At 45.7% G+C, this 22,085-nt stretch overlaps 1 protein-coding gene across 1 annotated transcript; it reads left to right on the forward strand.

The window, feature by feature from the left end:
• The first annotated feature begins 3,461 nt into the window (after positions 1-3,461).
• Nps (neuropeptide S) lies at positions 3,462-19,515 on the forward strand. Its single transcript, XM_075975209.1, has 4 exons — positions 3,462-3,478; positions 13,519-13,595; positions 15,555-15,661; positions 19,201-19,515. Exons 1-4 carry the CDS (start codon positions 3,462-3,464, stop codon positions 19,378-19,380), a joined length of 381 nt encoding a protein of 126 aa, XP_075831324.1. The 3' UTR covers positions 19,381-19,515.
• Positions 19,516-22,085: the final 2,570 nt, after the last annotated feature.

Below are 22,085 nucleotides of genomic sequence, written 5' to 3' on the forward strand. Positions count from 1 at the left end.
ATGCGATGTCTTTAATAGCTTTATATATGGATTCTGGGGATTGAAGTCAGGTCCTTATGTTTGTATAACAAGCACTCTATCCACTGAGCAATCATTTTAGGCCTTCTCGCTCTTCTGGCAGCATAAAGACAAAAGCAGACGGTCACAGAAGCCCCTCCATTCCTGGAAGAGGACTGGATGAATCTGGCGTCAGCGAATCTCAGCTAGCCAAAGTAAAGGACAAGAGTAAAGACAACTAATTCCCGATTCCCACTCTGCTCTTGCAGTCCTGAGGTGGGCTGCTCCCTTGTGCTGGCTTTCTGCACAGCAGGAAGAGATTTTCTGCATAGCCTTCCTAACCCCCAAATCTTCCTCATCTCCACCTACAACTTTTCAGGTTTGAATTTTTTCTTCCTGGCCACATCTACCCTGTATTTCAAATGTTTCTCAGTCAAATATTTGACACTATAGAAAGAGTGTATCCTTAAAGCAAATGGCATGCTTTTGTTGTGCTTAGCAACTTTTTATTTTTTTAGGAGGGAATTGAGTGCTTAAAACACTGGCCAAATGCCCTTGAAATTTCCATAGGCAAGAACCATATCTGAACAATCCAGCATACAAGTATAGTGGAGTGTCATCATAGATGACATTGTGACCGTCAATAGTACACCCGGGGCTGGGAGATGGCCCAAAGAGTAAAGAGTTTGTTGTGTAAACATGAGGACCCCAGCTTGGATTCTCAGTATCCATGTATATGCAGGGCATGGCAATCAATACACACATCTATTTCCAGTGCTTGGTGGTGGGAAAGAGTTGGGCACATCCCCGAGGCTTCCTAGACAGCTAGTCTAGCCAAATCAGTGAGGTCCAGGTATCGTGAGAAGCCCTGTCTCAAAACTAAGGTGGGAAAAGAGATAGAGAGGAAGTTACTTCTGGCCTCTCTGTGCACACTCACACACACACACACACACACACACACACATATATACCTAAACACACATGTATGTTATACTACACATGCCTAGAAACATAGCATACACCATGACCAAACAATGTTTAGCATTAATTTCATAATGAAGTTGGACAGTAATGTTGATTTTTTTAAACAAAAGAATTAATTTATTTTTAAGTGTGTGTGCGTATATGCATGCTGTGTGCGTGTGTGCGTGTGTGCATGTGTGCGTGTGTGTGCGTGTGTGCGTGTGTGTGTGTGCGTGTGTGATGGTACCTATGAAGGCCAGAGAAACGTGTCTGGTTCCTGGAGCTGGAGTTAGCAGTGATTGTGAGCTGCCCAGCGTGGGTTTTGGAAACTGAATTTGGCCACTCAATACACGAGCAGGAAGTGCTCTTCGGTGCAGAGCCAATCCTTCAGCCCTTGTAGTGTTCATTTTTATAGAAAAATTAAATATACTTAATTTTTATGATAGCTTCACTGTTATAAATCAACTAATTCAAAAGCATTTAAAAATTCCACAGAATAGCAGCCCTGTGAGTTATGTAGACATCCATCTTCACCTGCTCAGGGTCTGAAACTCAAAAGGCTCTATTTTTCAGAGATAATGACTTGATTATTTTAGCTGGAGATCAGGGGCAGTTTGGAAGCCAAAGCAGAAGCTTCCAGTAGATAAAGTTTCAAGAGCCTGGGGTTTATTTATCCATGAATACAGCCCTAACAAAAGATTATAAAGTTGAAATGGGTACATAGTTGGAAAATAGCCACAGCCCTAGCAAAATCTAGATAGCAAGACGTATGGGTGAAAGGAAAAGGGGAAGGAAAAGAGCAAAAGCAAGGGCACCTTTAGCAGGTCCATCCCTGACAGGAGATGGGATATACCATGAGCTCATGGAGGCCTCGTCCGTGGAAGGGTGGATCTCAGGGCCCCGCTTCTCCTCTCAGCCATGCTGGGGGACTGAGGCTTGTTTCCCTCAAAGCCTTTCAGCTGGGCCTGTGTGACAATAGCGGCTTTGTTGTACCTTAGTGGCCCACTAGGAGCCATTCCCTACCCTGTCAAATGCTCTGTGTGTGACCGTGCTGAGGAGATGAGCTGGGGCTCCAGGTGGAAGCAGGAAGAAGGCAGCCCTGAGCTTTGGGAGCTGGCAGTTAACCTCAGCAGGTTCTTGCCTTCCTTGTGCCGAGATGTTTGGGGTCCTGGCTGGGCACGTCAGCAGGGTGACCTTGGATGTTAGTGATGGGGTCCAGCTGTGCCTCTGGGCCCACATCTGGATACTGAACTGCTCAGGATTCAATGCTCTACAGGTTCTTCTCTTGACCTCAGTCACCTGGCAGCTCCTCTGACAATTAGAAAGGAGCATTTGGTGCCTCCCAGCAGGACCTAGTACCTGACTTAAATCATCCCTCAACAGCACACAGGGTTCTGGAGCGACCTGGCCATTACTCGCGTGCCTTGCTCACCTCCATTGGGTTTCCCCTGTGCCACCACCATAATCCGGAGTCAGGGGCACAGCATCTTCCTTTGGTCCTGCCGGTTGTGCTCGGGCCACCTCGCATCTCATGTTGCCCTTCCCTCGGGCACATGGGGCTGTGGAGGTTTTTGGAGCAGAGGTAGGGGTGTGGGGGTGTTCATAGCAGAGGTAGGGGTGTGGGGGTTTTCAGAGAAGCGGTAGAGGTGTGGAGGTGGTCAGAGCAGAGATGAGGAGTGAAGAGGTGGTCAAGGCAGAGATGGGGGAGTGAGGACGTGGTCAGGACACAGGTAGGGGAGTGAGGACATTGTCAGAGCACAGGTGGGGGAGTGAGGATGGGGTCAGAGCACAGGTGGGGAGTGAGGATGGGGTCAGAGCACAGGTGGGGAGTGAGGATGGGGTCAGAGCACAGGTGGGGGAGTGAGGATGGGGTCAGAGCACAGGTGGGGGAGTGAGGATGGGGTCAGAGCACAGGTGGGGGAGTGAGGATGGGGTCAGAGCACAGGTGGGGAGTGAGGATGGGGTCAGAGCACAGGTGGGGGAGTGAGGATGGGGTAGACCACAGGTGGGGGAGTGAGGATGTGGTTAGACCACAGGTGGGGAGTGAGGACAGGGTCAGAGCACAGGTGGGAAGTGAGGATGTGGTTAGACCACAGATGGGGAGTGAGGACAGGGTCAGAGCAAAGGTGGGGAGTGAGGATGGGGTCAGAGCACAGGTGGGAGGTGAGGATGGGGTTAGACCACAGGTGGGGAGTGAGGACAGGGTCAGAGCAAAGGTGGGGAGTGAGGACAGGGTCAGAGCACAGGTGGGGAGTGAGGACAGGGTCAGAGCACAGGTGGGAAGTGAGGATGTGGTTAGACCACAGGTGGGAAGTGAGGACAGGGTTAGAGCACAGATGGGAAGTGAAGATGTGGTTAGACCACAGGTGTGAAGTGAGGACAGGGTCAGAGCACAGGTCGGGGAGTGAGGACAGGGTCAGACCACAGGTGGGGAAGTGAGGATGGGGTCAGAGCACAGGTGGGGAGTGAGGATGGGGTTAGACCACAGGTGGGGAGTGAGGATGGCGTCAGAGCACAGGTGAGGAGTGAGGATGGGGTCAGAGCACAGGTGGGGGAGTGAGGATGGGGTTAAACCACAGGTGGGGAGTGAGGACAGGGTCAGAGCACAGGTGGGATGTGAGGATGTGGTTAGACCACAGGTGGGGAGTGAGGACAGGGTCAGAGCACAGGACGGGGTCAGAGCACAGGTGGGTGGTGAGAAGGCAAAGCAGAGACATGGAGCCTTAAAGAGTAACATGTCCTTAAAGAGTCCCTGGAGGAGACCAGGAGCAGAGAAAAAGCAGCATGGAGGGGAGGGAGCCTGATAAGGCCAGATGTGGAGGTGATGTTTTGGAGACAGCGTATTTTTGAGTAAGCACAGCAAGCTGATGAAGAAGCCAGCCCCTTCCAACCATCTCATCACGCCCACACAGCCAATCTGTAAACACGCTCTATGTTTGGAAGATGTCTGCTTCTACCCTTGCTGCACCGACCTGGGCCCTGGCCCCATCTTCTCAGTTGGATTATCACATTGCCACTGAGGACCCTCTATGTCCCCTTGCTGAGCTATCCTTTTCCTCTGCTTCCAGCCATTGTTTTTTTTTAAATACAACTCCAGTGAGACACCTCCTCTGCTGTGACCCTTGGATGGCAGAATGAAGTTCAGATGCCCAGTTGTGGCACACTCTCTCTGCAGGATGGGAACCTACTATAACTATCAAATGGCCCTAGAAGTAGCCAGATGGAACCATATGCAGGGCCTCAGATACCCTGGGGCTCTGACCCCCCACAGTGAAGATAGAGTTCTCTGGTCAGTGCCGCCTCCTGCAACCCTGACCTTGGCATTCCTTACCTCTGGCATTTCACCCTTCATAGTGTTTGCTTGGTGCTGTCGTCCTCAGCATACAGTTGGCCCTGTTGATTCTTTGACAAATTAACCCATACATGCAACTTTCAGCTGCTATTATAGAACATTCTAGAAAAATACTTTTAAGAGACTATCCCATCTTGGGCAGAGAAATAGGGTTTGGCATTAGGGTTTTTGCAATAGGGTTTTCATTTCCCACGGTGAGCCCTTACAAAGTCTGCTTGCTTATCCAGCAAGATCCAGCAGCGGTTAATGAAGTGTCTAAGGAGACTTCTGCAGAGACTACGGAAACAGAATGATGCTCTAATGCCCTGAAACCTCACCTCCCAGAGCATCTGCCTTCTTAGGAACAAATGCAGAGTATGAAAACAAACAAACAAAACAAAACAAGGGTTAAGAAAAACAGGACCATATGCGAAAGTGTGTAACTAAGAACATATGCCACTAGAAAAACCCAATAGCATATTTTATCACTAAGTATTCAATCAACACATGAACCATTTGTCATGACGGCTACATGTATATCTCACAAATATGTAGCATATTTTTAGTGACTCCGAGACCAGATGAACAAGAACTTCACTGCTTAGTTTGTGACTGAACAGATAGAGACGGGCCTGGCTCTATGAGTTGAAGCCAGCCTGGCTCCAGGTCAAGCTCTAGGTCAGCCAGGGCTACACAGTGAGAACTTGCATTAAGGATGGAAGGAAAGAAGGAAGCAGGGAGGGAGGAATCAAAGCAGGCAGACATGCTTTCTGTTGTTGCTGTAAACTGCACACCTACCTGGAGCATCAGTCTCCTGTCCCGGGTGTGTGGTTCTTAACTGGGGGGTAGGAACATGGGTTTTGTACCTGCATCCCCAGGGGATGTTTGGCCATGTCTGGAGAGGTTCCCATTTGTTACTGCTGATGTAGCAGTATCTCCTGGATAGGTCAGGCATGCTGCTTAAAACCTTAAAGTATGCCTGCATGCAGCTTCCATAGTCAAAGATGCCAGCCCATGGGGCTGAGGAGATGGCTCGACTGGTACAAAGCTTATGGCACACAAATGAGGACCCAAGTTTGACCCCCCCCCCCAGAACCCACATTAAAAAACCTAGCATGGTGATGAACATTTATAATTCCAGCACTGGAGAGGCAGAGACAGACAGATATCTGGAGCTCACGAATAGTTAGCCTGGTCTAATCTGTGAGCTCAACAAATAAGATAGGCATCTTCTGGGGCTGGAGAGATGGCCCAGCAGTTAAAAGTACTGACTGATTTTCTAGAGGGCTGGGGTTTAGTTCCCAGCATCCACATGATGGCTGACGCACTGTAATGTCAGTTACAGGGGATCTGGTACCCTCTTCTGGCCTCTATGGGAACTGCACACAAGTGTGGTACATACATACATACATACATACATACATACATACATACAGGCAAATCATTCATGCACAAAGATCAAAAATAAATATTTTAAGAGAGAATTTTATAAATGTACACACACATATGGACAACTCCTGAGGCAGGACACCTGAGGAGACTCTTTGGGCCTCTATGGTAATTGCATACAAGTGAGGTACATATGTACATATGGGCAAAACATTCATGCACAAAGATCAAAAATAAATATTTTAAAAGAGAATACATTTATAAATGTACACACACACACAGACAACTCTTGAGGTAGGACACCTGAGGTGACCTCTGGCCTCCACATGAAGGGGGGGGGGAATGCCCAGCCCCAAATATCAATACTTCTGATGTTGAAGGACCACAGTGTAGAACAAAGAGGGAGAGTGGTTATTATTCTGCCATGATGAGTTTCACTATCTCCTGGGTCCTATTTCCGAGGAACACTGATGCTCAGTGCCGGCTCTTCAGGTTGGATGCATGGAAACCATAGCAGAATACTGAGGAGGAGGAGGAGCCATGAACCAGAGCGATGACTGACTTCAATAGGTTAACCTCAGCTTCAGCCAAGCCTCTCCCTACTCTACTATAAACCACAAAGTGTTCTTCAACACATTCCGTGCTTTAATTACACTTTTAGAGTATATAGCAGTTACATGAATTAAGGAGCAATAAAATGAAATTGATTTTTCCATACATGCAGAAAAATGTGGGGCCTAAGGTATATTATAATTAGAGCCACTGAGATCCGTTGCAGAGTGTTTTTAAAAGGCAGCAAAGTTTTCAATTGCCCTGAACTGATAACCTTCCATTTTCTTTTTGTTTATTTGTCTGTCTGTTTCTCATTTTTAACATGGAATAATTTCAACATCTTTTTAAGTCCTGGGTTTGGTCTGTTGCTAAAGGCAAAAGTAACAAACCTGGTCCTGAAGGAAACTTCTTGATGCTTTGACACAAAGCTCTTGGAATTAGAATGATGATCTCTGTGGCCTCCATCCACAGTGTTTCTAAACGGATGCCCTCAAACTTTTGATGGGAGATTTATGTCAGAGATGCAGACACATTGGAATGTTTCGGAGCCAACCAATGAGACGCAAAAGCCAAAAAGCACGGGTTCCTTTCCTCCGCTTGGACTCTAATAATGGGAAGGAGCATGTGCAAAGGGCTCTTATGACTTTCAGACAATTTCCGGTGTGACAGACAGGGCAGTGCTCTTTCCATGAGGAGGCTGGTGAGTTCCAGGGATGAGCTGGCACTAACCTTTGCTTGCTGTGTTGGCAGTGTTCTTGGCACATGGCACCCTTCCTGTCTGCCTGAGACATCACACTATGGGACTCATCACCCAGAGAGATTCCTGGAAGCCTGTGCCAGGCTTCTGACTATCCGCCCCCCACCCCAACTTTCCTCCCTCTTCTTGGGTGCACAGCTGACATTTACATACACTTGAGTTCAACATTCTCTCTCTCCTCCCCACACAAAGCTGTTGGGAGGAAAATCGTGGAGCTGACTTAGGACTTCGGATTCTTGGCCTAGATTGAGGAGTGAAAGAGTCTGCTTCTCATTTTTAAGAGGCTGGGCTGCAGGAAGAGTGCTGGAGTTCTGGGGTAGTGGGGGGCTCAAGTGCGGGCTCTTAACCCTGGTGTAGGACTCAAGGCCAGGAGCGTATTCTGCTCAGTCACCTTGCAACAGCTGCCCAGCTCAAACCTGTTTTTAATAAGCTTGGGATCAAAAAACAAAACTTGTTTTGGAATCTGAGCTGGGAATTCCCTGAGCACAGAATAGGACTGAGGGTGTCATAATCAATTCTCTCTTTTTTGTTTTTGTTATTTTGTTTCTGTTTTTTAAGACAGGGTTTCTCTATAGCTTTGTAGCCTGACCTGGAGCTAGCTCTTGTAGACCAGGCTGACCTCGAACTCAGAAAAACCAGCTGCCTCTGCCTCCCAAGTGCTGGGATTAAAGGCATGTGCCACTACTGCCTGGTGTCATAATCAATTCTTGATGTGGGAGTGTCATATATCAATCTGTTGATTTCATTGGTTAAGCAATAAAGAAACTGCTTGGCCCTCATAGGTTAAAACATAAGTGGGAGGAGTAAACAGAACAGAAGGCTGAGAGAAAGAAGCTGAGTCAGGAGTCGCCATGATTCTCCCACTCCAGACAGATGCAGGTTAAGATCATTCCTGGTAAGCTAGCTCGTGGGCTACAGCAGATTATTAGAAATGGGCTAGTCCAGGTGCGAGAGCTAGCCTAGAAGAGGCTAGATAGAAATGGGCTAAGCGGTGTTTAAAAGAATACAGTTTCCGTGTAATTATTTCAGGTAAAGCTAGCCTTGGGGGCGGCCGGGTGCCGGGGACGCAGCCCCACCGCTCTTATTACTACAAATTCTAAGTCACAGCTTCTAGCACAGGGCCCAGAGCATAGTGGATGAGCACAAAAAAATATGTTTTCAAGGTACAAATGGCAGGTCGAGAGCCTCTTACCTAATTAATTTCTGTTAACTTTCACTTACAGTGGTGACAATGGTCTTAGTGTGGGATGACATCCTTCCTGTCAGTCCCAAATATGGCATGATGGGATCCGGGAATCTGAAATACCTGTAAAAGGTAGAATTGGTAGGTCCAGGCCTTGAAGGACTCATTTAACATGCTAATCACATCATCATATCTATGACTCTGTGTGCTATCCTCATTCTTTGGACAGTTGCCAATGCAGAAATAGTGGTTCATGCCTGAGTCATGGCGACAGGAATTCTAACCACTTTCCATTGCTCTGATAAAGCACTGACCAAAACTAACTTGGTGGAGGAGAGGGTTTGAGGAAAGCTGGGGCAGGAACTCAAGAGGGATCCTGGAGGCAGGAACTCGAGCAGAGACCCCAGAAGAAAACTTTATTGGCTTGTTCCCAGTCGCACATTCAGCTGACTTTCTTACAGCTGGCCCAGCTGACTAAGGATGGCACCGCCCATGGTAGACTGGGCTCTCCCACATCAACTGTCAATTAAGAAAATATCCCACAGGCCAGCTGATTAAAAGTACTTTCTCAGTTAAGGGTCCCTCTTCCTAGGTGTGGCCCATTGGGAATCAAGGTTTGTTAGTCATACAGAGGTTGTCTTTGGGGTTTAGCAGAAGGCCACTATGTGAAGAGGAAACCCTGGCTGAGTTTGAGAAGGAGCTGTAGGCGATGCCTCATGTTGTTTCCGCCACAAGCAAATGCTGACTGAAGAGCTAGCCACTAAGTTTTCTGTATACCAAAATGCCCCAAAGTTCAGGGGCCCCAAGTCCTGACTGGTTGGCCAATTTGGTGGCATGTTTCAGCTAGGCTGGGTTGGGGAGCTTTGCTCCAAGACTGACTCTTCCCCCTGGAATCTGTAGGCCATGGGGGCTGTTTCTTCTTACGCAGGAAAGAACAGGGGTGTCCTGTGTCTGCTGCTGCCTGATATCTAAACTCCACTGATACTCTGTTTATGGGGGCAGACGAGAGGGAGAGAATGGGTGTGTCTATGGATCTACCACCCCAAACATACGCCAGACCCACCAATCAGCCCCCTTCTCTGTAAGCATTGCACACTGTTCCCTTTACTAAACAAATGGGCGAATAAACAACAGCCATGGGGACAGACGGCAGAGAAAGATCTCACAGAGGCTCAAGGTAATACTTGTCTGTGATGAGCGATCGTGGCTTGATTATATGCACATGCCTAAGCTGGCAGCTCTGCTCATTGGAAGGAGATAGATCATGAATCTTGGGAAACCTCTAAGTCTGATGATAGCCTTGTTTTCTCTCCCTAGATGTCTACATGGATGTGAATACAACAATCAGTGTGTAGTTTCACGAGATTCCAGGGCTGGGAAGCCCACCTATGGACTCTGCTTCCTGGATCTTTTGAGTCGAACAGCTCTGTCCCAACACAGCCTCCCACCGTGATGTGTTGCCTTTCAAGGGGCCCAGAAATAATGGAGCCAGCCACTGACCAAAATCTATGAATCTGTGAGTCAAGAGAAAGCACTCCTCCCTGAAGTAGTTTTCTCTCAGGGGCTTACCACAGCCTAGTACAGACCGGAGCATCAGAGCTAAGAAATGCATTTAACTCTCAGCCATATCGTTACTATTTTATTATTACTAAACTATCATAGTTCCAGGCTGGGGACATGGCCCAAATAGAAGAACACCTAGCATGCATAGGACCATGTGTTCCCTTTCATCACCAATCAGGTATGATATTATATACTTGCAATACTAGTCCTTGAGAGATTGACTATAGTAAACAAGTTCAAGGCTAGACTGGGATACATGAAACCCTGTCTCAAATCACACACACACACACACACACACACACACACACACACACACACACACGAAAAAGAAGGAGGGAAGGAAGGAAAGAAGGAAGATAGGAGAGGTTGGAAGGGAGATAATGGGAAGTTACCACAATCTACCTGTAGAACAAAATAGCAACTCATGGATATCTAAGAATATCTGGTCTCAGTTCCTCTGTGTAGGACATAGGAAGCAAGTTAGACCCTAATTATCACAAGGGCCTTTTGGAGAGCAAGTTGATCTCAAGTTCCCTTAAAAGTCAAGTCTACTGACAACTGACCTTAAGAGACCCCTAGTTGGTGATCCCAAATAGGGATTTTTAATTACAAATAATATAATGTTATTATTATTATTTTATTATTATCAAAACACCAACAAGAAACCTAATAATATCTTAGGAGGTATGAGAGTTACCCAAAGGAAAATCTTTGGGATAAGGCGAGATGCTTAGAAAAGAGAAGGGCACCATTTCAAAGTCATGCAAGATAACATGTGGCCGAGGATCCAGATGATATCATCAAAGCAAAAGCAGAAGGTGTCTTGGATAATGTCTTACGGAGTCTCTGAGGAAAGAGGGAGGAAGAGGAATGGGGAGAGGTAGGAGAAAGGTTCTAGAATTACAGAACCAGCTCTGTCTAGAGAAGAAGTGAACAAGAGATGACACAAACACTAGATCTAAAAAAAGGACAAGGGTATTGAACTAGGGGGAGGTGACATCTGAAACTTTCATTGGAAATAAATGCATTTGATTTCAAACACTGAGATAATCCAACTTCAGTGTATACATATGTTAGTTGGGAACATAGTGGGGGATTGATTGTCCTAAGTACTGGCTATTCCAGCCGTAGTCAAGGTCATGCATGGAAGCATAGACAGCTGTGAAGTCCCATGGAGCTGGAGTGACAGCTTCTCTTTTCTCTATTGGCTTTATGACCTTGGACATGTGACTCAGTTGTAGAAAACAGTGGGTTGTAACCACACCATTCCAGAGCTGCAATGAAGACAGTAATCTGAGCCACAGCAAGCAGCCTGGCTGCATGTAACTTGCCACAGCAAGCACTCCGTACCAAGTGTTGACTGTTATTCATACGCCCTGAGCCTAGTGTGTGTTAGACAAATGTTTTTAGCTCCAATGTCTAATTTGTACTAAGAAGAGACTTCCTTTATGTAAATGAAATATCAAAGGAAAATGAGTTTCAAGCACTTAAGTTCAAAAGGTGTACAATTTCATCTTCTGTCTCTCTCTATCCACCTGCCAACCTCAGTCTCTCTTCCTTCTGTCCTTTCTTCATCTCTCTCCCTATTTTTCTTCTTTTTTCATCCCTTTTTGCCTGCCTCATTTCCTTCTCCATATAACTCCAAATCAAATCTACATCTGTCTCCACATCTGTCCACAAGCATTTTCTTTTACCTCTTTCCATTTTTCTCTCTCAGTTTCTCTGTGTCCATCCCCTGATAACTCTCTCTTCTTCCCTTTCATGTCCACCTTCTGTCCACCTGCCCTTGATTCCTTTCCTCTCCCTTTCCATTCCTAGGTTTGGATTTCTTGTGTGGGCTTTTCTCTTTTAAATCAGGTAGTCTTTTCCTGTGCAGCCGGAAAGATGACCCCTGCCATCTTCAGACATAACTGGTCCATGACGTTGGAAAATCTCAAGGCTTTACTTTCATCGCAGCCAACAGTAGACTCTACTGAAAGAGTCAAATCATCCCAGAAGCACTTGGTGATAATAGACCATCTCCAGTTCAGCTTCCTCCTCCAGAGGCACCACTTTCAACCTCTTAAGACTGATTATCTTTGTATTTATCTCTGAATACACAGTGTGGTTTGAATTTTCATTTTTCAACATTCTGTCTTGAGTTCCCTCTGCAGAAATCAGGTGATCCACTTTACAAGGCACATGTTCAAGCAAGAAAAAACTTTCAGTGCAGTTAAGCTACTTTTGGGTTAGAAGACCCCTTGGTAATAACATCATTATAATTGTGCACATGTCTTCCTAGTTGAGTCAAGTAGTTAGCTAACTATTTTTCTTCCTCTGCTCCATCATTTTCCCTGGAGTGAATTTATCTCTTTTTCTTTTGCTTGGTTTTCTATGTACTCATCACTAATTCAATCTCCAATTCTCCAGTGGTCTAATTTTCCTTACCAGGCCTTTAGCCACTTTTTGTCTTGTATCCTCTTGCAGAAATCTCATTCAGAGCCCTTTATCCCACCCCAATATGACTGTGGTCCTCCAGGTCTGGTATACAGATAGAAGTGGGGACTGCTCCTGGCTGCCATCTGGGAATTTCTTTCATCTCCTGTGTTCACCTCGTGGCTGTGTCCCTCATCTTCTTCATAGTTTTATGCACTTTGGGGGGGGGGAACATATCCTGAAGTAACTTTCTGAGAAAATGTTTATGGGAAGTATTGTTTTAAAATCTTAAACAGACAGAAACATTTATCATAGCCTTACTGTTAATGAAGAGGAATAAATTCTGGTTATTTCTGAATTACTGGATTCCAATTCTAAATTGGAAAAAGTAGCTAAAAATTCCTCAGGAACTTAGAGAGCATTGTTTTGCTGTCTTCTACATCCTCAGTGTTGTTTTTGAGATGTTCAAAAGTATTTGTGAATTGAGTTCTTGTAGATACTCTTGAAGCTAATTATACCCAATTGTCTGAAATTTTAGGGTGGTGTGCTTTGAGACAGGCTGCTTTATTCATTCTGTAAGGCAAGGCTGGGTCTTTTCCGCCTGGAAAACTTTGGGAGAAATGATTTTTTTTCCCCGAGACATTGTTTCTCTGTAGCTTTGGAGCCTGTCCTGGAAACTAGCTCTTGTAGACCAGGCTGGCCTCGAACTCACAGAGATCTGCCTGCCTCTGCCTCCTGAGTGCTGGGATTAAAGGCATGGGCCACCACCACCAGCTGAGAAATGATATTTTATCCATGGTTCTCTGCTTTCTCAATCCTTCTGCTCTCTTTTCTAGAATTTCTATCATGTCTGTGTGGAATCACCCTGGTCTTACTCTTTTAACAACACTAACGTTCTCCTTTGTCTTTTTAATCTTATGTCTGGAAGATTTAGTTAACTTTCTTTTTCAATACTTGTAAGTTTTCTTTTATTTATTTTCATTAGATAATTTGTCATCTGCAGTTTTTCTTTTATATAGCTTTTTCTTGTTTCATAAATATATTTTGTCTTCCTTCTGAAAGTATCAAGTTGTTTTGTAAGTTTTTCTCCTTTACATTTTTCCTATTTCTTGTTTTTTTTATTCACAATTTTCCATGTTGCTGTTCTTTTTGCTGTGTTTCGGGGCACAACTCTGTAGGTGTTTTTATTTGTTGTACTTCTGTCTTAGTCAAGTGTAAATGTTTAAAATTGGGTACCAAAAACATTCCCAAAAGGATTTTGTGTTACCAGAGCTGACAACAGGGAAGGTTAGCATCCTGCAGTCAGCTGAGATGCTTCTGTTTAGCATCCCTGAAGTTCCTGCAGCTCTTTCCTTTTGTCTTGGGTAGATGCTTCACTGCCTGTTTTGATGATGAGGGACCTTCTGGAAGTGTGCTAGGAGCTGAGCTGCTTCAGAGACAGAGCCGTGAGTTATGGCATTGAACTGTGCCTTTGATTTTAGGACTCCACTGTATCTAATGTTCTCCATTAGGAGACCTCTCTTCAGCCCTTTCTTAGAAGAGATCTCTCGTCTCCTGCCAAGTCCAAGAAGGGGAATGATGTGGCATTTACAGGATCCTTAAACACTCTTCTACTGGCCCTCCCTCTGCTATGAACTTTACTCCCTGTAAACAGCCCTCAGTTCTAAGCATAGCTGAGTCTCTTTAGAGACTGTCAGCAAGCACTTCCCAGAACTAGCTAGTCTATTGCTCATCAGTCAACGAAATGTTGCTGCTGGATATAACCTCTTTCTTCTCTATTCTTTTTTGTTATTGTTGATGGTGATTTGTAGGTTTTATTGATATGTGTCTGTGTGTGTGTGTGTGTGTTAGTTGGTCTTAAGGAGCAACCGAAAGAGAAAATATATCCTCAACTCCTTAAGTCCCCTTTGTTTCCAATGTCTACATAACGTTCTCAAAAGAACTCTCAGCAAAAGTGTTTGGAATACTTGCTCCAGGCCTCCGGCTTGGCACTAGTGTTGTGATCTGAGTTTTCTCAGGAGCTGGGTCACCTCCCTGTTCTTGTGGTAGTCAGATTGGGACTGCCTAATTGACAGTTGCCTTTTCTCAAGAGAAAGGAGTGAAAGTAGCCGTGACAGTAGCTATGTCCCAGATGCGGAGTACCTTTGCCCTCCAAAAGGCAAGGATCTTGAGGAGGAAAGGATTTTCTTCAGCTGCTTGGTGGTGGTGGTGGTGATGGTGGTGGTGGTGTGTGTTGTGTATATGGGTGCATGTGCACACTTATCCACTGTGTGTGTGTAAGTCTGAGGTTGATATTACTCAGTGACTTTCCACCTTGTGTTTGAGGCAGGGTCTCTCGCTGTTCGGAGGCTCATTGCTAGCCTAGGTTGACTGGACAGTGAGCACCAGAATTCTGCTTGTCTTCATTTCGGGCGCTGGAATCACACGTGTGTGCCACTGTACCTGGTTTTTACATGGTTTCGAGGAGTCCAAACTCCAGTCCTTATGCTTGTGTGGCAAGCACTTGGGCAACTGAGCCAGCTCCCCTCTTTTGATTGCATTGAAAAACATTGGCATCGTTTCAGAAGCAAGAGCAGAAGCACCTCCCTTGGTGTTTTCTTCTATCGTGGCCCTCAGCAACATCTGTCCCTGCGTAATGCCCCTGAATCAAGTTCTTAACACCATCGCCCATTGCTGTGCATTGGCAGTGAGGCTCTTGGGCAGGCTCTGTTCCTGCAGAGGAAAGGAAGCGGTGGATATAGAGGCTCACAAAACAGAAAAGGACAGGCACAGTGTCGTTCCTTGACTTGAGGACCAGTGACAACACATGTGCCGTTTGTTTTGCTTTGACAGCTAAAGTCCTAAAGGAAGGAGATGGAGCCTAGAGACCCGATCTGCCTGCATCATTTGTGTGGTCCCTCTTGAGTCCCTCAGTGATTTCAACTGTATTGGTCTCTGACATTCAAAGAAACACTGTCATCCTTCCTAAGTGTTTAAGTTTCTAGCTAAAAACAATACTTAAAACGTCTTTGAAGGCCCCTGGCCACCCTTGTCACAGGGAAGCTGTGCGAGGGGCTGAGTCTTCGAAGGTCATTCTTTAATGGCAAGCTTTCAATGAAGTCAGCCCTGGTAACTCAGTGACAGCTTACACATTATTGTCCTTTTCTTTCTTAACAAGAACAAAAGGCCACAGCCAGGCCAGCCAGTCACACAGGATGGATCTCAGTGACATTTTTACTTCTGATATAAAAGAGTCACCCAAGGAATATCAGACAGCCAGCGTGAGGAACTTGGCAATAAAAATCCATTGGCGCAGATCTCAGAAAATCCAAAATGATTAGGTAAAGTACTGCCTATTTCTGCCAAGAGAAATCATGAATTTTCGTATGTTCTTCAAACTTGTGTTTGCTTCTGTATTTAACCAGAGGTTCTGTCTTTTCTACTCTGCAGCTCGTTGAAACTCAACCTCATCTTGGTTTTGTCGCTATCCATGGCACAGGTGTTGTGGAGTTATCCTGTCCTCTCTTCCAAGGTAAGTGTTTTCCTGTTGGTTCTGATGGCCAGATCAGTGATTGGGGTGGTGGAGTACCCAAATTCAAAACAATCTTGAGAAATACGTGGCAAAAAAATAATTTATTTCATTTTTAGACCTTTAGGGGAAAGCCCGTGTAAACAGATTTGTGAGATTAGTAAAAGAGAAATGTATATGTAGCAGTAGGTAATTCTGGAATATACTAGTTTGTTATAAATTATTTGGGAATTATGTCTTGCATACAGAAATGGCCATTCCAATTTAAAATGTCCATATTTTGGCCCATGACAATTTATTTATTCTATATGCATTCACTCTTAATCACAATAAATGTTTTTGCATTGATATTGTACAAAAACAAAACAAAGCCCACAGTGGTCATTTTTCAGGAGCAGAAACTTTGCTAATTTTACCAAAATGTGGGCTCTTTTTCTGGGTGAAGAATGTAGGAACCATGTTAGATTCCAATGAAATATTGCCTAAAATATTTACTTATGTATTTATTCAAGAGTGTTGGTGGAGGTCCTAACTGTATTTCCAAAGCTGCTCAAGCCATTCAGAAAAGCGATTGTCTTCCTTTGGGGTGTTTATGTCCCTTCCGTGTCATCTGTCCTTGTTTTGATAGCGTCATCTTTACAATATGAAAATATCTTCGGTTGCTGACGAGACTGTGAGCTTTAACCTTCTTTCACTAACATCTAACCTGTCACACTGTAATTACTGAGCTCGCCATAATTCGAGGAACTGGTTTTAGGATGAAGGGAGGTCACAGACATTCCAAGCGACAGCTCCTTCGAGCACTGTGATCCAGTTATTTCTGTAATCGGTCCTCTCAGTGATCCTCACATCTGTCATTTTTATACTTCGTGTGTACTTATTACAGCCTCTCTTCTGCCTTTCCCTCCTATGAGCATTCAACACTAATTTACTCATTGATCCTTTAAGACGTGGCATTGATCAAGCGGGTGACTCACAATCCATAAATGGGTATATTTTCTCAAGCGTCCTCCCGATTGCTTCCTATTCTTTGTCCCTAAAGGTTTGCTCATGGCACTTTTGAACAAGAGCCGCTTGTCTGTAGCTGTTTTTAAATTGAGAATTCTTCCTTCTGAAGTATGCGGAGATCTCCTCGGCCATCAGGCAGGGTTTCTCCTCTCACTGTGTTGCCTGTGTTTCTAGCTGCGCTCACGAGGGATTTACTCTCACCACAGCCCCGTCAGACAGTAATGCCATAGATGGTGCTCTTGGCAGCCTGACTGTGTGGGCTGAGTGACGATGCAGCCTAACCACATAGGTTGTCATCATCTGAACACAGAGCTTCGTGGAGCCCTTCAGCTAGTGCACGCTGGGGTCCTGATGCTGGCCCAGCTGCCTTCAGATCAGCCCAGTAGGCCAAGGTCTTTCTAGGGATGACGCAAGGGTCTCATAATCAGCACGGGTGCTTTTCTTTTGTGGAACAGAGGCAGCATCATGAGAATTTCTGCAAAGAGTCAGCTGCTTCCTTCCTGCAGTGACACATGGGTCCCTCCTGCTGGAGATTTGAAATAAGCAGCATTTATCTGTCATGTTAACATGGGGAAACAGCACTGTGTCAAACTCAGAGTTTTTGATTGGCTTTTACAATAACCAATATTTATGAAACCATCTTTGACTATTCCCAGGTCAAACAGAAAACAACAGCAACAACAATAACAACAACAACAACACACACAAAGAGAAAGAGAGAGAGAGAGAGAGAGAGAGAGAGAGAGAGAGAGAGAGAAGAAAGAAAGAAAGAAAGAAAGAAAGAAAGAAAGAAAGAAAGAAAGAAAGAAAGAGAACGAGCATCTTCTTTTCCCCAGGGCCATTGGGAAGGTTTACTTGAGAGCTCTGAGCCCTGGAGACCAGTCATTCACCCAGCCAGGGCAAAGAGTTCCAGGGCATTTGCTGCATTGCAAGCTTCATCCCAACAGCCCAACAGTTACTCAAGACAAACATGTCTCCTACACCAAACAACAAAAGGTGTAAGCTTCTGTAAGCTTGGCTTTGTGCTGTGTCTCTTCATTTCTAGTAAAATGCTTTGGCTTTCATTCTGCTGGAGCTGAGAAACCAGGGCTTGAGTCGGCCACTGGTGAACAGCGTCATCTGCAAGCGCGTAATGGCCTCACCTAGAGCCCGGGAGCCAGTGGTACTGGCTTCACAGAGCTCTTTTTTTTTTTGTAGGGCAAAATAAGAGGAGGTGAAGAAAGCTTGCCACTCAGAGATGGCTTTACCAAGGTAACTGCGTTATCAAGGACAGGATTTGGTTAGCACCTTGCCAGTAATTAAATTTCTTTTGAAGCCCTGAAAGGGAGAGACCTGGCAAGTGTCAGCAGCTCCCACCAGAGCCCTAGATCAGTGCTCCCTCTAGGACTTAGCAGCTGCGTCCAGAGATTGACCTTGTTGCTGACGCTTGGCTTCCTCATCCACAATGTGGGGCTAGACCGCAGCTTCCTTGGGCTCAGTTTGAGCTCTGGGGTTCTGAAACTGTTTCTTCCACCACTCAGCACTCCAGCACTGTGATGTGCTATCCAGGCCTTGAGCCTTGAAGACCTGAACCACGGCGGAAGGTGAAGGTGTCAGGGTCTCTCATTGGCACCACTTTCTGGAAACCTTGGTATGTAGCCACAGACAGTCCTGAAGGAAGTCCAGTGCTTTGACAAACCTAGAGTTGGGTCACACTGGGTGTGTTTTGCCTGGAGGAATTTCATTCAGTTAATTTAACTTTAGAACTAGCTTACGAGGCAGCAGGTTTCTTTACGGCATCTCCATACATACTTCGGCAATAGAAACGTTTGAGACAGGGCGTCATGCAGCCCAGGCCGGCCCAAAACTCACAACATTTTAGGGAGGTTTTTTTTTTTTTGAGTTTTAAGTTGCCAAAAATGACCTAAAACTTCTTTTTGTATGTTTTAATGATTTTATTTTTAAAAAAATATCTATGTGAGAGTATCTGATACCCTGGAGTTACAGACAGTGGTGAGCTGCCGTGTAGGTGCTGGGCATTGAACCCAAGTTCTCTGGGAGAGCAATCAGTGTTCTTAACCACTGAGCCATCTCTCCAGCCCTGTCCTTAAACTTCTTATCTCCCCGCCACCACCTTCCAAGTGCTGAGATTTCAAGTGTGTGTGACCATACCCAGTTTATGCAGTGCTGGTTGTTAAACCAATGGCTTTGGGTGTGCTAGCCAGTGCCATGCCAACTGAGCCCCATTCATAGCCCCTGAGTGAGTTTTCAATAGTATTCCCAGGACTACCTAGAGCCTTCTAATATCCCTTATAAAATAATGGCGTCATGACCATTATATGGAATATACAACGTAAACAATGAAATCAGAATAAAAAGTAGACAAACCCATTGTAAGCCAGATGATATCTACGCTGAGTGTTGGGTTTCAGTGCTGTGTCTCGCCATTAAGGTGAGACAAAGTGACTTCATAACCGTAAATCCTTGCTTCTGTTGAAATAAACTTTTAACTCAGAAACTGTCTCCTCTCCTTCCTCCCCCACCTAAATCACCAGGTGCCTGTGAAACCTGATTACTTTCTCATCCTACTGAGCAGCTGCCCAACCAGGCTGGAGGAGAGCGACGGGCTAGCTTTCCTAAAGTCAATTTTGGAGAAGACATCGATGAAAAGGTCCTTTCGCAACGGAGTCGGCTCGGGGGTGAAAAAAACTTCATTTCAAAGAGCAAAGCAATGAATAAGTGCGCAAAGGACTCTGGGAACGAATCTCCGGCTATGTAGAGTGTGACTGATGCATCCTACCATGCGATGTTGCTCCCCTCCCCATCCTCAGATGATGCCCTCTTTCCTAACAGCTCAGAGGAAATTAAGTTTTTTTTGGGGGAAATGCAAACCTTCTCGAACTTCCATCTGTGAGTGAAAAAGAAAAAAAAAACGATTTCTGGACTTAGCCAGACACTTCCCCGACTGCAGAGGGACACGCTGGCTTTGATCTTGAATTGGCCACAATGCATGGGCATTTTTCCTGCCCTATTAGTGTGATTCTTCTCCTGCTGTCCTGCTGTGCTGTAGCACCGAGTGCAGTGGTAGGGATATGCTATTTCTCCTTTAAAATACGATTGGGTTTCTCAGATGGCTCAGCGGAACCGAGCCTTTCAGGTTGTGCTGCTTCTGTCTGTAAGAGTCCCGTGAAAGTCCAGTGTGAGGCTGAGTGGGGCGGCTGGTCTATCAGTCAGTTAATTGGTACCTGTAGCAAGTAATCCCAGAAGAAACCCCCTGGGTCTGTTCCCCCCACCTCCTTTTTCCGATTCCAAATATACATAAAGATGACGACTTGTTTGGTCTTGGGAAATTTATTTTGTCTCGACTTTTAAAGTCTTAACAACATGAAACACTGCCAGCCATAATGGTGATCCCGGAGAGCTGGCTGGTGCTTGTGTGGTAGGGGGTACACTCCAGAAAACCTTGCTGTTGGGTGATCCCCACTCCATCCTTGCCAGACCAGGTCAAGTGCTATATCTTGGAGACTCTTGACATTGATTTTTTTTTAAAAGGGCAATACAGGGCTGGGTTGGTGAGGATGGCTCAGCGGGAAAATGCTGATGATGTAAGCACGGGCCCCTAGATTTGGATCCCTGGAACCTATATAAGGAGCCAGAGGTGCTAATTGCTTACAACCTCAGTGCTGAGGAAGAAGAAGAGGGAGGATAACTGGGGCTTACTAGCCAGAGAGTCTAGCCAGATACCCAAGCTCCATGTTCAGCTAGAGACGCTGCCTCAACAAATAAGGAGGAGGGTAAAAGAGGAAGAAGTTCAGTGTTGACTTCCTATCTCCATAAGGGCATGCACATACATACACACATGTGTACACACATACATGCACACGCGCGCGCACACACACACACACACACGTTCACAGAGAGGCAGGGCAGGCAGGCATTGGTTCAGGATGAGGAGTTGCTTCCAAAGTGTAAAGATAGTGAACGTGTTCATACATGTTGGACTCTGGAACACGTTGCAGGTGTTCTCTGAGTGCCTCACACAGGTTTGAAAGTCAAAGATGAACTCTGTCCTTGGTCACCAGCTTCAGAAAGAAAACAGTCTTCAGGAACTGGAACTCATAGGGAGCAGGTCCCAGGGTGGCCAGGCGGGTCTGCTCAGCCAGCTGTCCATGAGTGCAGCAGCCTCCAGATGTGTCAGATTAGAGAAGGTTCTAACAATTGGACTGAAAATGGCAGGCTTTACGTATAAAGGGCCTTCTGGTGTTTGTCCTTGCCTGTTGTAAAAAGCAAGCGGCTTCCTGGTTCGTGTGTGTGTTCCCTTTACTCTTGGTGTCCAGAGACAGGCGGTAATTCAGATTGGAGTAACGTAACAATGTGTGCGCCTGCTAATGGGACTTTTAGGGTTCAAGGAACCTCAAGGAGACCCTTTGGGAAGCACAGAAGAAACACCCAAGAATGGAAGGTCTCCTGTGTAGAGCCACCTAAGGCCAATTGTCCCTTGTTTCCTCTTGGCAACTGTGTCCTTCTTGTAGACCCAATGGTTTGAAGACTTCTCTTCCCGTGATGTCTATCTGCCCAAGCTTTGTGTCACTCAGCAGCTTTCCCACTCCAGTGCCCGATATCTGGCCCTTCTTCTTTGTGTTCCTTTTGGATCTTCCATACAGCCAGCTCTGCAGTGTTCCCTGTCTAAGGCAGAAATACACATAGACAAACTTATATACCACATACCTATACAAACACCACATGCATGTGCACATATCCCATATATGTAGACACACTACACACATCACAGCATATCACACATACCTACACGCATACACATACAACACATGTACACATAGGCACTTGAAGGGCTAGCCTATTGTTAAAAGCACAGCTTTGGGTCTTGCTATAGACATGACCTGTGATCATTCCTCAGGACAAGGAAGAGCACTGCAGAGAGTGACGGTGACACGCAGAGATGACAGGCACAAGATTGGTTGCCCTAGTTGCCCCCTCATCTGTCCATGAGCCTAGAGCTCACTTAGTCAACAACCACAATGGTGTTCACAGTTTCCCTGGGGCGTTCCTCCAGCCAGCAGCTGTATGAAGGTGGCACCGGCCCATGGCTGCCTCTTCGGCCCTTCAATCACCGTTTCTGCTCTCAGGATACCTGAGATGGAAGGCGCAAGCTTTCCTGAAAATGTTGAAAGGAGACATTAGCCTGAGTCATGGAAGGAACTGGTATATACCCATAGTACCATCTTCTCTATTCACCATTTGTATTGCATTCCCTTCCCTCTAAGGGCCCTAGCATGAGCTGAAACCAAAACTTTCAAAGTGGGTACAGTTCTTTTAAAAGAGAGAAAATCACTGTTCCCTAGTTGACTGTCAGTGGGTACAGACAGAAAGTTGAAATCCCCATGCGGCCAGGACTGATCACCCTTTGCCCTTTCTTTTC

Source organism: Microtus pennsylvanicus, chromosome 5 (genome assembly GCF_037038515.1).
Source record: "Microtus pennsylvanicus isolate mMicPen1 chromosome 5, mMicPen1.hap1, whole genome shotgun sequence".
NCBI lineage: Eukaryota > Metazoa > Chordata > Mammalia > Rodentia > Cricetidae > Microtus > Microtus pennsylvanicus.